At 37.5% G+C, this 21,511-nt stretch overlaps 2 protein-coding genes across 5 annotated transcripts; one reads left to right on the top strand and one right to left on the bottom strand.

Moving 5' to 3' along the window:
- Positions 1 to 1,691: 1,691 nt before the first annotated feature.
- cltb (clathrin, light chain B) lies at positions 1,692 to 17,531 on the top strand. 4 transcript variants are annotated; one of them, XM_062045700.1, is made up of 6 exons: positions 1,696 to 2,106; positions 3,552 to 3,598; positions 3,721 to 3,838; positions 3,926 to 4,037; positions 11,597 to 11,617; positions 14,726 to 16,288. In XM_062045700.1, the coding sequence occupies exons 1-6, from the start codon at positions 1,944 to 1,946 to the stop codon at positions 14,895 to 14,897; spliced, it is 633 nt and encodes a 210-aa protein (XP_061901684.1). In that variant the 5' UTR covers positions 1,696 to 1,943; the 3' UTR covers positions 14,898 to 16,288. The 4 variants fall into 4 exon arrangements, with proteins under 4 accessions (XP_061901685.1, XP_061901684.1, XP_061901687.1 ...); XM_062045701.1 differs by lacking the exons at positions 11,597 to 11,617; positions 14,726 to 16,288 and adding an exon at positions 17,179 to 17,531 and having other exon boundaries at positions 1,692 to 2,106; XM_062045703.1 differs by lacking the exons at positions 11,597 to 11,617; positions 14,726 to 16,288 and adding an exon at positions 11,835 to 11,907.
- On the bottom strand, positions 15,976 to 20,155 carry higd2a (HIG1 hypoxia inducible domain family, member 2A). Its single transcript, XM_062045704.1, has 2 exons — positions 19,911 to 20,155; positions 15,976 to 16,918 (listed from the first exon to the last, which is right to left on the bottom strand). Exons 1-2 carry the CDS (start codon positions 20,098 to 20,100, stop codon positions 16,752 to 16,754), a joined length of 357 nt encoding a protein of 118 aa, XP_061901688.1. The 5' UTR covers positions 20,101 to 20,155; the 3' UTR covers positions 15,976 to 16,751.
- Between the last annotated feature and the right edge of the window lie 1,356 nt (positions 20,156 to 21,511).

Raw genomic sequence — 21,511 nt, 5'->3', positions numbered from 1 at the left:
ATCACTGCTACAGTTTGTCCCTGAAAAAATATACACATATATATTAGGGACAAACTGTATAACTGTATGTATATGTATATATATATTAATATACAGTTTGTCCCTAATATATATATATATATATATATATATATATATATATATATATATATATATATATATATATATATATATATATATATATATATATACATATACATACAGTTATACAGTTTGTCCCTAATATATATATATATGTATATATATATATATATATATATATATATATATATATATATATATATATATATATATATATATATATATATATATATATATATATATATATTAGGGACAAACTGTATAACTGTATGTATATGTATATATATATTAATATACAGTTTGTCCCTAATATATATCTATATATATATAGACATGTATATACACACACACACGAAAAACCACACACACATATATATATATATATATATATATATATATATATATATATATATTAGGGACCAACTGTAGGTATATATATATTAATATACAGTTTGTCCCTAATATAATAAATTAAAAAATGGGTTATACTTGTATAGCGCTTTCCTACCTTCAAGGTACTCAAAGCGCTTTGACAGTATTTTCACAGTTACCCATTCACACACACATTCACACACTGGTGGCGGGAGCTGCCATGCAAGGCGCTAACCAGCAGCCATCAGAGGCAAAGGGTGAAGTGTCTTGCCCAAGGACACAACGGACGTGACTAGGAAGGTAGAAGGTGGGAATTGAACCCCAGTATATATATATATATATATATATATATATATATATATATATTATATGACCCCCAGCGGGCCTTTTGAATATTTCCCTAATTCTGAGGTCTCATGGTTGGCAAGTATGGAATAGAGATCGACCGATGTGGTTTTTTAGGGTGTATACTCTGGTCTGGTCAGGATGCCCTCCGTGTAGGTCGTGTCCGACCGGTAGGAGACCACAGGGAAGACCCAGGACACGGTGGATAGACTGTCTCCCAGCTGGCCTGGGAACGCCTTGGGATCCCCCGGGAAGAGTTGTGTATATATATATATGAATATATGTGTATATATATATATATATATATATATATATATATATATATATATATATATATATATATATATATATATATATATATATATATATATATATATATATATGAATATATGTATATATATATATATATATATATATATATATATATATATATATATATATATATATATATATATATATATATATATATATATATATATATATATATATATATATATATGAATATATGTGTGTATATATATATATATATGAATATATGTGTGTATATATATATATATATATATATATATATATATATATATATATATATATATATATATATATATATATATATGAATATATGTGTGTATATATATATATATATATATATATATATATATATATATATATATATATATATATATATATATATATATATATATATATATATATATATATATATATATATATATATATGAATATATGTATATATGTATATATGTACATACAATACACATATATACACACACACACACACGAAAAAAAACATGTTTTAGAGGTCGTGAGCAAAGAACAAAGTGGCCAGCAGATGACGCCAAAAAGCAAGAAGTAATAGCAGCCTGTGGTGGTGTGACTTGACTGGCCGGTTTCATCATCGATGATGAATCAAGTACACAAATCATGAATCATCAGTGAAGTCGTAGCTACTATCAAGGGCCAATTTGACCACTCCACGCTGCCCACGTTGGTCCGCTAGCAGTTTCTATCATTCAACTTTTCATTCGACAAATTGTGCGTCTGCTGGATCGTCAGCCCAATTCAACACGCGTCTATTTGCCTGCGAACACACTCCTCGCTCAGTCAAACTTGTAAACACTTTGTGAAAGATGGCTGACAACGGAGCGCACCCGACAGACGAGGACCCGGCCGCCGAGTTCCTGGCCCAGCAGGAGAACGAGATAGCGGGGATAGAGAACGACGCGGAAGGCTTCGAGGAGCTGAACGGAGACGACGGCCAGGAGCCCCCGCAGCAACCGGCGAGCAACTACGGCAAGTTTGGTGACAGCTGGGCTAACAACTACAAGCTAAGGTTAAAGCTAGGCTAACGTTAGCTCTGTCCAAGTTTACCAGTTGATTTAGCAGTCAACAAACGATACAACATATGCACACGTCGAAAACATATTATACTTAGTGTGTCGAGTTAGTATTAATATTCGCTAAAGGGCTACTTTAGCGTGTCGACTTAGCATTAGCATTAATGCTAGCTAAAAGGGTACAAGTTTTTCAACCACTGTAATACAGTCTAGTGTGCCGTGGGAGATTATCTAATTTAACCTATTTGGGTTATAATATTTTTTGCAAACCAGTAATTATAGTCAGCAAATTATGTGTTGTTGTTGAGTGTCAGTGTTGTCTAGAGCTCGGCAGAGTAACTATGTTATACTCTTCCATATCAATAGGTGACAGCAGGTAGCTAATTGCTTTGTAGATGTCGGAAACAGCGGGAGGCAGTGTGCAGGTACAAAGGTGTCTAATGCTTAAACCAAAAATAAACAAAAGGTGAGTGACCCTAAGAAAAGGCATTGAAGCTTAGGGAAGGCTATGCAGAACGAAACTAAAACTGAACTGGCTACTAAGTAAACAAAAACAGAATGCTGGACGACAGCAAAGACTTACTGTGGAGCAAAGACGGCGTCCACAATGTACATCCGAACATGACATGACGATCAACAATGTCCCCACAAACAATGATAAAAACAACTGAAATATTCTTGATTGCTAAAACAAAGTAGATGTGGGAAATATCGCTCAAAGGAAGACATGAAACTGCTCCTGGAAAATACCAAAAAAAGAGAAGAAAAAAACCACCAAAATAGGAGCGCAAGACAAGAACTAAAACACTACACGCAGAAAAACAACAAAAAACTCCAAATAAGTCACGGTGTGATGTGACAGGTCATGAGACAAGAGCTATAGTGATGCATGGTTGGTTATGGTTTAAATTCATACACAACAATTGTGACAACAACTTTTTACTGTCAACCGAGCTTTGTTTTTTAATGGTTTCTGCTGGTAGTGTGCCTCCGGATTTTTTCAAAGGAAAAAATGTGCCTTTGCTCCAAAAAGGTTGAAAAACACTGCTTTAGGAAATCCGGTTAGCATTAGCAATAATGCTAGCTAAATGGTATGGTCACACATATACAGTAATGTTCGTCAGACGGTTCTAAATCTCCTAAGTTAATGAAGGTGCTCAGTCAAGGGAATTACTCTAGTAGTAGTAGTAGTAGTAGTAGTACCCACAACCCGGAAGTCTGGTCTTTCAACAGGGCAGATAACATCAACAGCCCAAACAGGTGCTGCAACATTTTTGCATGACTTACAGTATACACAATGCAGCTTTGCAAACCATACTAGTGAACAAATATCACAGTGGAGTGTCAGGTGTAACCCTAAAAGCATATTTTAACATATTTTTTGTTTTGCAATGATGCCAGATCCTTTTGCAGAGGAGCCCGCCACGGTGAACGGGGATATCTTTCAGGTGAGTTCCAACGTCATCAATGCAATTGTTCTGTGTTGAAGTCTCAGTCTGAACTCTGCGTCTGTCTGATCTGAGAGTTGACCATTTTTATAACCGAGTCAGGGTTTCTCTCCTCCGAAAAGGAGTCCAACGGCCCCACGGATAACTATGCAGCCATCGCTCAAGTCGATATTCAGAGGCAAGAGCCGGAAAGTCTGCGCAAGTGGAGGGAGGAGCAGAAGGAACGCCTTGAGGTGTTAGGTGAGTATGTATATTTGACCTCAAATACAAGACGTGTCGCATAATCTAATTGTGTACCAAGTAGTGAATGTTTTTTCTACTGACAAGACTCGGCATCCAAGGCAGCAGAGGCCGAGTTGAGAGAGAAGGCCAAAAAGGAGCTTGAAGACTGGCATGTACACCAGAGCGAGCAGATGGAGAAGAACAAGGCCAACAACAGGTCAGCGTCCTGTCATGTAGATGACACTTTTAAGCCCCACATCAGTTTCGTTCCGTGATAAAGTTAAACAGATCCCCAATGCAATCAAGCTTTATTGCAGACTCCAACGTCCAAGTAGACATACAATCACATACAGTACATAAAACAAACAAAATACAGTATAAAAGGCATTATCACATACTATTAAAAACAGTGCTTGTGCATAGTCAGTAAAAGGCATCTAACAAATAAAATCAGCAATAATGAAAATATACATATACTTTAAAAATATGTCTACACATTCTATAAAAGGCAGAGATACTAGTGTTTCCATATATACGATTGGTACCTACCAGAAATACACCTAGGATTGGTTATCAATGCAATATCCCGTCAAAGTGAGAAACTGATCAAAATACACCATGTAGACTAACATATTTAGACACTTGGCACGTAAAGAGAGTAAATGAACAGAAATTATCAATATGCGCTTTATTTGATGCAAGTGTTTACATCAATGAATGCATTCAAACAGCGTCACAGGACTTTACAGCACAACACGTCAAACTGTCGTGACTCCACAATTCCACAGCCGTATGCTACAATGAACTGTCTTTGTCACCATAGTGCAGACCTGGGTAAAATACGGCCTGCGGGCCACATGCGGCCCGTTAAGATTTTCAATCCGGCTGTTCTACATAATTTTTTTAGACCTCTATAAGTTTAAAACTGTTGCCGCCATTATGATGTGCAGTGCTGTTTTTAAATGGCCAGAAGTCTTGAACTTTAGAAAGTATTTCAATGGTTGAAATCTGCGCTTTTGAGTGTTGTACGAGTTATTACAGTAATATACGTCACAGCAGCTCAGACGAGGAACAAAGCAGAGCAGGCAGGATTTGTTTTCAGAGCAGCCAGCCCGAAATGCATGTGTCAGGAACAGATGCGGAAGAAGATTTTTATATATTGTACATACATATTATAGGTGTTTATTACCCTTTGCATTCATATTTTGCCGTTTGTTACATTTTTGTTGTGTTTTGCTTGATGTCTATCGAGGAGCGATGTTCATAAGTTGTTAATATTCAGTGTTTTATTTTTCATAGTTAATATAGTAAATCCCACTGCCTTTATTTTAACATACACTTTCAGTAAAAAACTGTAAAATTCCATTCCGTCATAACTTTTTTAGAATTCTATCGGACATTGTTTATTTTTCTTATTAGTGTTCCCGACAAAAAGGAACCCAAACACACATACTGTAGTGCAGATTTTGCCGCTAAATGTGTATATATAATTTATACACACATACACATTGGTCCCCTAGACAAATTTTTTCTCTCAATCTGGCCCCCGGGTTAAAATATTTGCCCAGCTCTGCCATAGTGGGTTATTTTGCACAAAAAGCCCAGAGACTAAGTCACCAACATGTGGGATTCTTTGTTTGGGCAGCAATTTACTTAAGGACTAATTCTTGTCAAAAAAAACGTGGCATACAAAATCAATGTACTACTGTACTACTAATAGCAAACATTGTAATATTTTTGTTACCTTCTTTAGCTACATGACAGTGGTTTAATTGGTCCTGTGACAGAGCTCGTAACCCAAAACACTTGTAGCTTAAATCAGTGTTCCCTATTAAAATCAATTGAAATCAAATGATTCTGTTTTGGACCTCTATTTTAATTTGTAACATACATTTTAAGAAGAAAAACTAACTTATAGATAACACACAAATCAAACACAACACAATAGAAAGTACGACAAATAACTACATTAGTTTTATGAAGTAATGTAAAATTAAAGTTGAGCATTTACTTTGCAGAGTGAAATTGTACAGTATATCTTGCGAGCGGCTTCTGCATCAAACACACCAACAGCTTCTCCATATTTGCATTGATAAATGCCCGCCATTTAGGAATCATTGTAATGATTTTGGCTCTCATTATCGTAGCTGCTGCTTCAGTATGGTGCACGTTGTAGCAGTGATAAGCTCGTACTGTATGGCGTCACATTAGTACCAAAAATCCAAGCGCGTAAAAACTGTTATCGCGCGCTGATTCTCCACTTCGTGCGCGCGCGCGACACCCTTTTGCGGGCGCGTGGTGCCTTTGTGCGCGCGCGCGGCGCCTTCTTGCATGCGCGCGGTGTCTTTCTGCACGCGCACTGTGCCTTTCTGCGCGCGCGCTGTCTCGGTCTGTGCGCTGTCATGTTTCATTTTGGTACTTTGGGGGTGGGCATGCTTAGACCGCCCCTTCTTTCTGATTGGCTTTGAGAAAAAAAATGAAAAAAAAAATACAACTTCAAGTAGGTTGTAAAAAAAGGCAGATAAAGTGAAACAATAGCAATGCTTTTCTTTACACTCTCTCATGCACACAGATATTCATGTTATGAGAAGTATATTGTTTCAAAAATATTAACATTAATTGTTATTTTAAACATCTTTCAGATTACATTGCTCGAATTCAAAAACCACTTTACTACACAAATATTAGGCCCAATGTGCAGGATTATTTTATTAGTATTAGTTATTTTTATGGTTTATCATATCTTAGCTTATTTTTATGTTTTATATCTTAGCCTATTTTTATATGGTCTTATTATATTTATATTTCAGTTTTTATTGTATTTTATTTTATTTTATAGTTTTTCATATTGTAGTTTATTTTTATGTTTGATTATATCTTATCTTATTTCATATTATTTTTGGACTTTTACCTGATGTGTATTTTAATTATTTTTAATCCATTTATTTGATCATCTAGTGTTTCCTCAAAGAGCCCTCTGGATCTCCACGTCCAGAGGGTTCCTGTGATTGGCTATTGTCATTGTGTTGTTATTATTGTTGTTGTTGTTGTTGTTTGTTTATTTTTATGTACATGTTTGTCTGTCTTCATGGGGTGTGGGTGTTATTTCTCATTTTGTTTTTAACTATGTAAAGCACTTTGAGCTGCATTTTAAATGTATGAAAAGTGTTTTATAAATAAAAATGTATTATTATTATTTTTAGTAATAGTACCCTTACAATCACTCCAAACCAGTTCAATAACTTACCTCTTTTTCAGCCAACATTTTTTTATCCACTTCTTCCTCCGTAAATCTTGATACATATTGACGATGACCCGCCCTGCTATACTTCTGATTGCTCAAAGCCAATCAGAAAGAAGGGGCGGTCTAAGCATGCCCGCCCCCAAAGTACCAAAATGAAACATGACAGCGCACAGACCGAGACAGCGCGCGCGCAAAAGGGGGGCGCACGCGCGCACGAAGTGGAGAATCAGCGCGCGATAACAGTTTTTACGCGCTTGGATTTTTGGTACTAATGTGACGCCATAGTACTGTTTCACCAAGTCAGCAACAAGCACGCCTCTGTGTTTCAATTATTTATTTTTTTAGTTCAATGAATATCATCCGCTTCTTCTTCTCAGCAGTGTCTTTCACAATTATGTTCTTCTTTCTTACGGTTGGAAAAACAACGTTATGTCTTGCTAGCTATTAACTAATGCTATCGATTAAGACACCAAATGTTTTGGTCGGATCTTGCAGGGTTCAATGTGACTTTTACCATGGGAGATGTTCATAACCCAAATTTTTGCTTGCTTTCTAAAGCGGCAAACTACCGCCTGTCCCTTTTGCGGTCGCGGATGGTGGTGGTGAGGTGGGGGTGCGGGGTGTAGCCTATCCCAAAGTCGTGTACCGTATTTTTCGAAGTATAAGTCGCTCCGGAGTATAAGTCGCACCGGAGTATTAGTCGCACGGGAGTATTAGTCGCACCGGAATATTAGTCGCACCGGCCGAAAACGCATACTAAAGAAGGAAAAAAACATATATAAGTCGCATTGGAGTATAAGTCGCATTTTTGGGGGAAATTTATTTGATAAAACCAAACACCAGGAATAGACATTTGAAAGGCAATTTAAAATAAATAAAGAATAGTGAACAACAGGCTGAATAAGTGTACGTTATATGAGGCATAAATAAGGAACTGAGAAGGTGCCTGGTATGTTAACGTAACATATTATGGTAAGAGTCATTCAAATAACTATAACATATAGAACATGCAATACGTTTACCAAACAATCTGTCACTCCTAATCGCTAAATCAGATGAAATCTTATACGTCTAGTCTCTTACGTGAATTAGCTAAATAATAATATTTGATATTTTACGGTAATGTGTTAATAATTTCACACATAAGTCGCTCCTGAGTATAAGTCGCACCCCCGGCCAAACTATGAAAAAAACTGCGACTTATAGTCCGAAAAATACGGTATAAAGAGAGTATAGCCAACTAAAGAACAGTTGCCGTGACAGCTACCAAGGACATGTGCAGCTGTGCCCAGAAGCATGCAATTGTTGTTTTTCTGATGAAATAAACCAAAATAATACGTCTTTATATAGTTCCAAACATACTCCAGCTCATGAACTTACAATAAAACATGCTTTTATTTTGTGAAAGTATTATTTTTCAGCCGTTTTTAATGCACTGTGCTGCTACATTACTGCACTGCTTCATGACCAGCAGGCACTCTAGAACGCACCCGACGGCGCAATAAACATAAAAAAGCTACACGGAACGACCAAAAAAATAACTTAGCTCATTTTGCCAAAAATCTTCATGAGCTTTGGACCAACAATCACAGAGAAATTCTGAAGTATGTCAACCGTAGTGGCTGCCTCCAGTGTATTTGTAATCGCTGTGTGGGTCACTCATTGTGTATTATTCTAACTGATCTTTCTTTTTTGTAACATGCTCAGTGAATAAGTGTACTTTTGTAGTTATTTCCTCATATTTCTGCACAATAACTCAGATATGATAACACTTGCGAGTAGTAGACAACAGTGAGTGGTTTTTGCTCCAGAACATATTTAGCTTTATTCATTATTGATGTATTTCTTGCCACCTTATGTTGTATATTTTGAATGAGATTTCCAGTTCATTTTGTCATCTATTATCTCACACTTAAAATGTTGTTTCTCTTACTCATTCAATGTCCATCTATTTGTATTTGTGTTTGACCTTCTCTTCTACTGCTACCAAATTGCATTATCTTAGTTTTACTGAGATTCAAAGATAGTCTGTTTTTGTCAAACCATCTCTTAAATGTAATAATTTAATTAGTTATTTGTATTATCTTCTGTGAGATCTGTCCTGAACAAAACGCAGATGTTGTGTCGTGTATTTACCTCTTACAAGACGTTGTAATCGTGGCTCTCTAGCGTTGATGGTGAACCTTCACTTGCCATACTTGTCTTATTTCCAGGTTGTGGGTAAAGCAATGTAAAAGCTTTTCACAATTCTCGTGGGTTGAGCCGCCCCATGCTGCACAGCAGGGCTTTTATACACACCGGAAAATTTATGAGGAAACGCTGCAGACACATAGCATCAGCCTAAAGTTAGTAGCAGTCATGGCACCCTCACCAATCATTAAGGAGATCGCCTGAAACCGGGCTGGCCATACTTTCTTTATACGCGACTCAGGCCTATCCCAGCTGCACTCGGTTAGAAGGCAGGGTACACACTGGACACCTCATTGCTGGATAATTAATATATTCTACAGCTGATTTGATAAGTTTTTATATATATATATATATATATATATATATATATATATATATATATATATATATATATATATATATATATATATATATATATATATATATATATATATATATTTTAGTACATAATAAATAACTATAATCATATTTGACATATATATGTCCCAACTTTTGGCCATCTCATCATATATGATTGCTTTAAAGCATCTGTGAGTGTCTTGCAAAGCACTACATTCACACCAACACATTAACTGTAATACTGTATGAAATGTAATTATATGAATGATATTCAAGTAGGGCTTTTCCACAATTGTCTCAAAGCGCTTTTATTATGAGAAACCCATACATTACTTGGTGGTATTGGTAAATAATTACCTCTCTGACAGTGTGCAGCAAACCTATTCAACTAGCGGGAATGACACCATACCGGCCCTCGGATTCAGTTTGAAACTTAGGAGACAAACGTTTTCACGGAAAATTCCTGGCAGATCCTTGCATTGATATTTTAACCTTGTTAGCAAACATAGAACACTGAGGTCCAAACTTGTGATTTACATAACTGAGACATTCCTCTCCTTTTTCGCAGTTACATTTTTTTCATAATTTGATTTATGTAACTAAGTTGACTAGTCATTAGTCATTTGTTCAATGTCTTTAGTTACACTACTAGTGTGCCTCGAGGTTCCATTTTAGGTCCTCTCTTGTTCATCATTTGGGCTATTCAACTATAAGACTAATTTTTGCAGAAGGTCCTTAAAAGCAGCAGAGCCTTTCTGTAACTGACAAAATAGACCAAAATCAAATGTCTAGTGTACAGGACGCTGTTTCTCAGTAATATACAAAACAAGACTAGAAGTGAAGAAAGAAGTCTGCCCCCCAGGTCCTTAGCTTCCTGGAAAATGTGGCCCCCAAAACAATTTAGCTGAATATTCCTGTTGTATGTTGTAGCCAAGTAGTATACATCATGAACTCACATCACATATAATAGAAAAAAATGCATTTTGTTAGCAAGTAAACCAAAAAATATATAATTATTGTACTTTTCAAAAATGTATTAAAAAATACAATACAATTCTAGAAATATCTAAATTAGTGGTTCTTAACCTGGGTTCGATCGAACCCTAGGGGTTCGGTGAGTCGGGCTCAAGGGTTCGGCGGAGGTCAAAACACACCCGACTCATCGTGTAAATAAAAACTTTTCCCTATCGGCGTATTACGGATACGGCAACAGCAGAAATCAGACTGATTTGCATGTGTGTAATTTGTTGTGAGTTTATGCACTGTGTTGGTTTTGTTCTTTAAACAAGGTGATGTTCATGCACGGTTCATTTTGTGCACCAGTAAAAAAACATGGTAACACTTTAGTATGGGGAACATATTCACCATTAATTAGTTGCTTATTAACATGCAAATTAGTAACATATTGGCTCTTAACTAGTCATTATTAAGTACTTATTAATGCCTTATTCGGCATGGTCTTATTATAACCCTAACCCTGGCCCTAACCCTAACCAAATAACTCTAAATTAAGTCTTTGTTACTTAGAATATGTTCCCCTAGTGTCCAAAAAACTCAAAATTAAGTCTTTGTTACTTAGAATATGTTCCCCATACTAAAGTGTTACCAAAAACATATAACTTTGTCTTGAATTTGAAAAAAAAAAACATTTTATTTTTCACTAAAGAAGGGTTCGGTGAATGCGTATATGAAACTGGTGGGGTTCGGTACCTCCAACAACGTTAAGAACCACTGATCTAAATAGTGTTTAAGAATGTTGAGAGTCAAATACAAAATAAACAATAGATAAATTAATACATTTCATGGGTCCTTCTTGACCACTTAATCATTTATTTTGTCATCTCAAAGCATGTTGGTGTTTTTATTGTAACGTGGGGTTGTTTATGCGTCCTATTTTTTATGCTTGTTTTTATTTTATTATAGTGTAGTGTTGTGTATTCTTCCTGTTGTGTTCCACTTGTCTTTGAGAAGCTAACCTGTCCTTCTTCCACACTTTCCTACAGACTCTGCCCAAGTCTGACACGGTATCACTTTGCACTTTAGCTTTTATTAGCACTCTTTCTCACAGCACCTATAAATTGTCTTAATGCTCGCCAGAAGATATTTCATCTACTCATTCTCAGTCATTTTGTTTACTAACAATGATTTCTTAAACTCTAACGTGCGCTTGCCTGTTTAACACTGACACTCTTCTTTTATCTTCTTCTTTTCCCTGCTTACTTGGCCTTGGCTGCCGACTAGGATTGCTGACAAGGCTTTCTACAAACAGCCCAGTGCTGATCTTGTAGGCTTTGTGTAGGTTTAGAACTACTTTTTAATGTTGGATGCCTTGCCTGCACTCCTTTTTTAGTCGTTTCACCAGCCGCATGCCCCTTCTCTAAACGTAGAAGACCGCCTTTGATCATCATATTTGTGACAACTGGTTGTAGACCGCTGATTCTCAAACTATGATAGGAGTACCACTGATACTCCTTCTAGTGCTACTTAGGAACAGCCAATTTAGAGACATAGTATACTAGTGTTTCCCACAGTATTGCAATCTATTGGAGTCACTGGTTGTCATTGTCTAATTTCGCATTGTTGGCCATGACGCATGTGCATGTCATTTTTAAAACGCTATACTTTACAGTCCATGCGGTTACACCCAAAACTATTCGTACCCCTGACAAATTTTGACATACAGTTTTTGTTTAAATGTAAGTAAAAGCTGGTAAATATTTTTCAGTTACCGTATTTTTCGGACTATAAGTCGCTCCGGAGTATAAGTCGCACCGGCCGAAAATGCATAATAAAGGAGGAAAAAAACATGTATAAGTCGCCCTGGAGTATAAGTCGCATTTTTTGGGGAAATTTATGTGATAAAACCCAACACCAAAAATAGACATTTGAAAGGCAATTTAAAATAAATAAAGAATAGTGAACAACAGGCTGAATAAGTGTACGTTATATGACTCATAAATAACCAACTGAGAACGTGCCTGGTATGTTAACGTAACATATTATGGTAAGAGTCATTCAAATAACTATAACATATAGAACATGCTATACGTTTACCAAACAATCTGTCACTCCTAATCGCTAAATCCCATGAAATCTTATACGTCTAGTCTCTTACGTGAATGAGCTAAATAATATTATTTGATATTTTACGGTAATGTGTTAATAATAGGGCAGCCTGGGCGGGGGTTGGGGTGCGGGTGGAGCTGTTGGGGGTGGCCGCCTTGGGTTGGGTGGGGGGCTGCCCCTCTCGTGGGTGGTTGGGCGGGGGGTTGCGCCCGTGGGGCCGGGGCCTTGCCGCTGTCGGGCGGGGGTCGGCTCGTGCCCCTCTGGCTTCGGGTGTCCGTGGGCTTCCTCCTTCCCCTGGGGCGCGGGGCGGGGTCTGCCCGGGGTCGCCCTACGCTGCGGCTGTGCGGGCCCGCCTGGTGCCGGGTTGGGGGGGCTGCTTTCCTCCATTGTTGGGGCCCCGGCGGTGCTGCCCGACTGCCCTGCGGGGGTCTCCCTCCTGTGTTTTACTCCGCCCTTATTTATTTATTAATTTTATTTATATATATACTTATATATATTTTTTTTTTTAATTATCTATTTAATAAATTTTATTTATTCTGTTAAATTATATACATGTATATATAGGTGTGTGTGTGTGTACGTTTGTATGTATGTATGGTGGAATCTGTGTGTATGTATGTAGGTACATGTGTGTGTGTCGCTGCCCCGGTGTGCATTGCTGATCGCGGCACCAGGCCTGCAGAGATGCCATGGCAAAAAAAAATAATAATAATAATACGGCAGCACGGTGGAAAAGGGGTTAGTGCGTCTGCCTCACCATACGAAGGTCCTGAGTAGTCGTGAGTTCAATCCCGGCCTCGGGATCTTTCTGTGTGGAGTTTGCATGTCCTCCCCGTGACTGCGTGGGTTCCCTCCGGGTACTCCAGCTTCCCCCCACCTCCAAAGACATGCACCTGGGGATAAATTGATTGGCAACACTAAATTGGCCCTAGTGTGTGAATGTGAGAGTGAATGTTGTCTGTCTATCTGTGTTGGCCCTGCGATGAGGTGGCGACTTGTCCAGGGTGTACCCCGCCTTCCGCCCGATTGTAGCTGAGATAGGCTCCAGCACCCCTCGCGACCCCGATGGGAGTAAGCGGTAGAAAATGGATGGATGGATGGAATTTCACACATAGGTCGCTCCTGAGTATAAGTCGCACCCCTGCCAAACTATGAAAAAAACTGCGACTTATAGTCCGAAAAATACGGTATGTCTCTAGTATATCGTCTTATCTTCTGGGAGTCATTCTTATTCAAGAAAAAACTTGCTGGTTGACTAAAACAAAAACTATGACTACATTTGCAAAAGTTCAATAGTCTAAATACTGTGATGTGCTTTTTTTGTTGGTGTGCAAAACCCAAAATAGTGTTTTTGTTGTAATATTTTTACAAGTGCAATTACTTAGTGTGCATAGGTGACAAATGGGGCTTTACTATTACTCTTTTTTTGTATTTGATGACATGTTACTGTATGTCAAATCTGCACCACAACCACATAATTCCCCAAATGTGGAAAAGATAAGGTCAATTCTATCCAAAATTGTCCATGGGTATGAATACTTTTGAGCTTGACTGTATATAGCATACTTTTATACTGTACATTTAAAGACAAATATTACTTGCATCAATATTTCCGTCATTTTTTCCATTCCTTTTGCCTTATTTTTTTGTTACTTTTTTATTTATTTCCGGAGTGCCCTGGGCCACACCTCAGACACCCCTGGTATACAAATGTAATATTGTTGGGCCACTACATATAAATGCATGGGAAACACTTTATACATTTAAATACTTATTCATGAACCAAAGATGAGCTGATTGTCAAGTATAATCCAACTATGATGCTATTCATATCTGCAAAGTTGGAACAATTTTCCTTGTGGATCAATAAAGTTTGTCTAAGTCTAAAGTCCAATAATTTTGAAGTGGCACGTGTTTGAGAAGCATGGGCTCAGACTTTACAGGATGCTGCTGAGTTCCAAGCACTGACGGGGTGAATGGTCACTAATGCATGAATGCCGTTGCACACCTGCTGTGTAAAATCCCCCGTCTAATGGCGCCTCTGGTCCTCCTTTGCCTGCCCACAGATCGTCCGAGGAGTCCTTCCTGTCCGAGGGCGACAGCGACAGTCCCGGATCGGCGTGGGAGCGAGTAGCTCACCTGTGCGACTTCAATCCAAAAACCAACAAGCAGGCGAAAGACGTGTCTCGAATGCGCTCTGTCCTCATCTCGCTCAAACAGACCCCTCTAGTCCGCTAGGCTGGAAAACTAACTTCACTTCACACTACCTTTGCCTTTTCACTTGTCGCCACACCTCACATTCCTTTGTGATCCTCTTTTCAACACACAAAAATACTCCTGATTTGTACATATATATATGTATGTATACATATATATATATATATATATATATATATATATATATATATATATATATATATATATATATATATATATATATATATATATATATATATATATATAAAATTCCAATTTTCTTGATGCCTACTTTATTAGAATAATGCTCACGCTTGTGGGGAAAATGAGACTATTATTGTATCATTACCGAAGAAAATATTGTTACTGCAAGTTAACCATTTGTTACCCTTTTTAAATTATGAATTTTTAGGTCAATTTTAATGCATGCCTTTGCCAAGATTTTGAATGTTTTTATTTTGGTTTTCCTTACTAGCTTTTTTTTTGGTAAGAGCATGACTTGCTTCCTGAGCACAATGCAGTGTAGATTGTAACCACTTATGCCTCCCAATAAGGTAGACACACTTAACTTTGGAATGTTGGCTGCACCCTAATTGGCAGATTTAAGGTTAATATCTTCTAGAGCAGTGGTTCTTAACCTTGTTGGAGGTACCGAACCCCACCAGTTTCATATGCGCATTCACCAAACCCTTCTTTAGTGAAAAATAAAATGTTTTTTTGCTTTTTTTTTTCAGATTCAAGAAAAAGTCATGTTTTTTTACTGGTGCACAAAATGAATCGGGCATGAACATCACCTTGTTCAAAGAACAAAACCAACACAGTGAATGAACTCGCAACAAATTACACACCTTACCATGAACTGATTAACGTGGACCCCGACTTAAACAAGTTGAAAAACGTATTCGGGTGTTACCATTTAGTGGTCAATTGTACGGAATATGTACTGTACTGTTTCATATAATGTATTCTCTTCCTTTGCAATCTGCTAGTAAAAGTTTAAATCAATCAATCAAACAACCTGCAAATCAGATGGAAAATTAGGGGGAACATTGTTGGGTCCGTAATACGCTGATAGGGAGAAGTTTTTATTTACACAATAAGTCGGATGTGTCTTTACCTCCGTGGCGGAGGCTCCGCCGAACCCCTAGGGTTCGATCGACCCCAGGTTAAGAACCACTGTTCTAGAGCTTAAAATGTACTCAATTTGGAATATTCAAACAAGCAAAAATGGCACACAAATATTTTTGCTCGTAAGTCTAAATTTCCAATTAAAGAGCGTGTTTTTCATGTCATCTATCTTTTATAAGGTGCCATCAACTGTGCGAATTTTCACATTCTCTTTCACATGTTGCCTATTTGGATATAATAATAATAACCGAGGAAAGTGAATGTCAAAAGGGAATTGGTCAATAATAAAAAAAATGGACAGTATGTATTGTTGTATATGGTCTTTTCTGTTGCTAAAAAGACCACATTTTAGTTGAAGCTGTTTTCCGATTAACTGCTTTATAGACGTTAAAGTGTAGCAGCAAGTGACACAACAGTACTTATTAATGTGTACTGTGATTTTTTTAATAACTGATAAGTATATGTGTATTATTTCTTCCGTATACAGTACAGTACTTGCATTACTGAAAAAAGGCCTACATTATATGCATATGCAAAGACATGTTGGATCATCTTCCTTACATAACGTTATAAAGGAGTAGTTTGTACTAACCTATATAACGTTATGTAAATCAGGTCTTAAACAATAAAGTATGTCTCCTCATCACTGTTATCAGGATGTTGTATATGCAGTGATATATATACTCAACGCATTATTCAGTTCTTTCAAACAGTGTGCTTCCAAGGTGAATGGAGGTCGGCTGAGTTGCGAGCGTTGCCGCCGTCTCTTCACTGTTTAGGTTTGAAAGCGGTCACAAAGACGCCAACGACGATGGCGACCACGGTGAAGCCTTGGGCGAAGATTCGTCCCCTCATCAGCATCTGGGACTCCCTGGTTTTGCCCTGATGGAACGCTCGAAGGCCGAACATTAGCGCTCCCGCTGTACCTAAACAACCTGGACAACAGTACAAATGATAATTATTCCCTTTGATACGGTCTATGAACGCCAAGGCAACAAATTATGATTATAATACTTGGAAATAATTAAATCAGTGATTCTCAAACTGCGGTCCATGTAAGACTAGTAGGACTCTAAAGAATCACTTGATTTAAGTGATTTAGTTTATTTTCCTTTATTCAAACAGTGTACACTTGTTTTGTTTTTTCCAATATTCAAACACGGTGTTACTGTTCAGTCTGTGTGTAATGTTACAGATCCACACCCACATCCATGTGGGCCCAGTTATGGGGAAATAACAACCCAAGACCTCAACAGTGGAACAGGCGGAGGACGATTGCTAACCCTGTGGAGCGCCACAACGGCTGGGATGGCGGAAGAAGGCTGCAGCAGAACAGGGTCCCCAGTCGTCTTGGACTCCATGCCACTGGACCCTGACCCGGTTCTTCAAGGATCGTGTGGTGACTGTCTGTGCACCAGTCTCCCCATGTTAAACAAAGTCACGCACAGGCATGCTCCATAAAGGGATACCCCCCTACCAGGAGGATCGTCATACTCGTTCGAGTGACCGCCGATGACAATGTTACAGTGGCCAAAAAATATTAAATATAAATTGTTAAATAAAGCCTTTGCCTTGTTTTTAATTCATTATTATGCCTCCTGCGCGACTGCATTTCAATGTTGGTCATTATGGCAGTAATTAAAGAGCAAAGTTTTTCTGAGGTGGTACTTGGTGAAAAAAGTTGTATTCTTTGATTGATTGATTGAAACTTTTATTAGTAGATTGCACAGTGCCGTACATAGTCTGTACAATTGACCACTAAATGGTAACACACCAATAAGTTTTTCAACTTGTTTAAGTCGGGGTCCACGTTAATTCATGGTACAAATATATACTATCAGCATAATACAGTCATCACACAAGTTAATCATCAGAGTACATACATTGAGTTATTTACAATCCGGGGGGTGGGATGTGGGGGGTTTGGAAAAACAGCACGGGGTCCATCGTCTTGACGGTGGTTTGGCTTCAAGCGGGAATATGTCTTTACATGTCAACATCTCCGTTCGGTGCCACACCAACTAAATGCCGAAGCAACTATTTCCACATCAACACCGTAGGACATATACTATTTGATATGCAGCTCATTTTTATGTGACATGTATCGGAAATATCTTGTGTGACATCATGTTTTAAACTATTGTAGTGGCGTTCTGTACAAAAAGTGCACTTTAATTTAGTGTTGTTTTGATAAGTCATCTTAGTGACATCATGCACAAAAGTGCACTTATAGCTTGTTCATTAAAGGCTAAGGCAAAATATCGAGATATATATCGTGTATCGCGATATGGCCTAAAAATATCGAGATATTTTTTTAAAAAGGCCATATCGCCCAGCCCTAACTCAACACTGTATTTGGTTCAAGAGCGTACAATATAATACATCAAACTAGTGATGGGTTGATGAGGCCTCATGAAGCGTTTCGACACATTGCAAAACTGTATTGATACTGTGTCGATACTGTGTCACTAAATACTGACATCTGCTGGACATTAAAAATCCCTACAGGCAACCTATGGACCGACTCAACTGACACTGATTTTATGACCTAGTACAGGGGTCGGCAACCCAAAATGTTGAAAGAGCCATATTGGACCAAAAATACAAAAACAAATCTGTCTGGAGCCGCAACCAATTAAAAGCCATATTACATACAGATAGTGTGTCATGAGATTGAATTGAGATGACTTAAAGGAAACTAAATGAGCTCAAATATAGCTACAAATGAGGCATGATGATGCAATATGTACATATAGCTAGCCTAAATAGCATGTTAGCATCGATTAGCTTGCAGTCATGCAGTGACCAAATATGTCTGATTAGCACTCCACACAAGTCAATAACATCAACAAAACTCACCTTTGTGCATTCACGCACAACGTTAAAAGTTTGGTGGACAAAATGAGACAGAAAAAGAAGTGGCATAAAACACGTCCTAGAAAGTCGGAGAAAGTTATACATGGAAACAAACTAAGGTGAGTTCAAGGACCGCCAAAATTAGTAGGACAAAACGGCGCTCGCCAAATACTCGAATCAGTGAAGCATGTTTAATACACATAGTGTGCTTTATAACAATTAGGGAGGTTTGTGTCATGTTTGTCCTCATACAGAAACCATATTAAAACAAAATTTATTTATTTTTTTCCCCTCATCTTTTTCCATTTTTCATAAATTTTTGAAAAAGCTTCAGAAAGCCACTAGGGCGGCGCTAAAGAGCCGCATGCGGCTCTAGAGCCGCGGGTTGCCGACCCCCGACCTAGTATATACAATAATATAAACCAAGTCATTGTATTTCATTTAGGATTATTTCATATCTTCATTTAAAAATAAAATGTTTTTTTTTTTTTTTAGATACAGTCAATAAATAATGTGAACATGTATCATAACATGGAAATCTAAGAGAACGTGTTGTGAATGAGGATGCTTGTGGACTGGGAATTTTTTATTTATTATTTTTTTTACACATTTCTATTTAAAAAACCTAGTTTTTCCAACGTATTACATTTTAGACAATTTCTCTTCTTAGTTATTATTTCTCCGGCTGTAGAAAAGACCCGAGCTCGACGCATGCGCCGATGCATTGGTGTTGCCGGACCCATCACTACATCAAACAAAGCAACACCGCCCTCTAGTGGCATTAGTGCAATTTGCGTGCCAACACTTAAGTATATTTAAAATGTTGTTTTTTTTAATGCAGTTTATTTAAGAGGCTTTTGAAGGTTTACAATGCGTGACAGTGTTCTGAATGATCATCGTTGATCAGTAAAACAAATCACCTGGTATTGGAATTAAGATCATTTATCGTAAGTAATAGAAAGATAGATGGCACTAACAAAGCGTTAAAAAATAAAAGTGTATTTAAAAATGTCACTACTTTGACTTTAATACCATTTACTATTATTATTGCCTGCAGCTTGTGTAACTCACCTATGGGGACGAAAGGGTTGTCCTTCGTTTTTCGAAGAAACTTCTCTTTAAAAGTCTCCTCTTTGAGCCTCGGCAAAGGAGAGAATCCTTCAATAAGGGGAGGCTGTGACAGGTCAAAAGGAACAGACCCTGAAGACGGCGACGTCGGTGTTTGTTCTCCTAAAGGTGCTGTCGCTGTTGTGGCCGCCATGTTTACCTTGCCTTGCAACCCCGCAAGCTTCCGTAAACTACACTTCCGGTAAAACCTCCAATCGCTACTTCACAATAAAAGTCCCACATGCCAGAATGGCAGCAGCGCAGTGGTAATCAAAACTGTTTTGCTACCTTAATGTTTATTTTGTAAAACCAACCCAGGAAGGTTTATATTAGATCAGTGGTTCTTAACCTTGTTGGAGGTACCGAACCCCACCAGTTTCATATGCGCATTCACCGAACCCTTCTTTAGTGAAAAATAAAATGTTTTTTTTCAAATTCAAGACAAAGTTATATGTTTTTGGTAACACTTTAGTATGGGGAACATATTCTAAGTAACAAAGACTTAATTTAGAGTTATTTGGACACTAGGGGAACATATTCTAAGTAGAGATGCCGATAAATGCTTTAAAATGTGATATCGGAAATATATTGGTATCGTTTTTTTAATTATCGGTATCGGGGTTTTTTTGGGGGGGGGGTTTGTTTTTATTAAATCAACATAAAAAACACAAGATACACTTACAATTAGTGCACCAACCACACAAAAGGGTTGTTTCTTTCTGTTATTAATATTCTGGTTCCTACATTACATATCAATATATATCAATACAGTCTGCAAGGGATACAGTCCGTAAGCACACATGATTGTGCGTGCTGCTAGTCCACTAATAGTACTAACCCTTAACAGTTAATTTTACCCATTTTCATTCATTTCTATGTAACTGTTTTTATATTGTTTTACTTTCTTTTTTATTCAAGAAAATGTTTTTAATTTATTTATCGTATTTTATTGTATTAATTGTTTTTTTTTAAATGGACCTTATCATCACCATACCTGGTTGTCCAAATTAGGCATAATAATGTGTTAATTCCACGACTGTATATATCAGTATCGGTTGATATCGGTATCAGTAATTAAAGAGTTGGACAATATTGGAATATCGGCAAAAAGCCATTATCGGACATCCCTAATTCTAAGTAATAAGGACTTAATTTAGAGTTATTTGGTTAGGGTTAGGGTTAGAGGGTTAGGGTTATAATAAGGTCATGCCGAATAAGGCATTAATAAGTACTTAATAATGACTAATTAAGAGCCAATATGTTACTAATTTGCATGTTAATAAGCAACTAATTAATGGTGAATATGTTCCCCATACTAAAGTGTTACCATGTTTTTTTACTGGTGCACAAAATGAACCGTGTATGAACATCACCTTGTTCAAAGAACAAAACCAACACAGTGCATAAACTCACAACAAATTACACACCTGCAAATCAGTCTGACTTCTGCTGTTGCCGTATCCGTAATACGCCGATAGGGAGAAGTTTTTATTTACACGATGAGTCGGGTGTGTCTTGACCTCCGCCGAACCCCTGAGGCCGACTCACCGAACCCAGGTTAAGAA

Source organism: Entelurus aequoreus, linkage group LG04 (genome assembly GCF_033978785.1).
Source record: "Entelurus aequoreus isolate RoL-2023_Sb linkage group LG04, RoL_Eaeq_v1.1, whole genome shotgun sequence".
In the NCBI taxonomy this organism is placed as follows: Eukaryota; Metazoa; Chordata; class Actinopteri; order Syngnathiformes; family Syngnathidae; genus Entelurus; species Entelurus aequoreus.
This window is presented reverse-complemented; position numbering and strand designations above follow the sequence as displayed.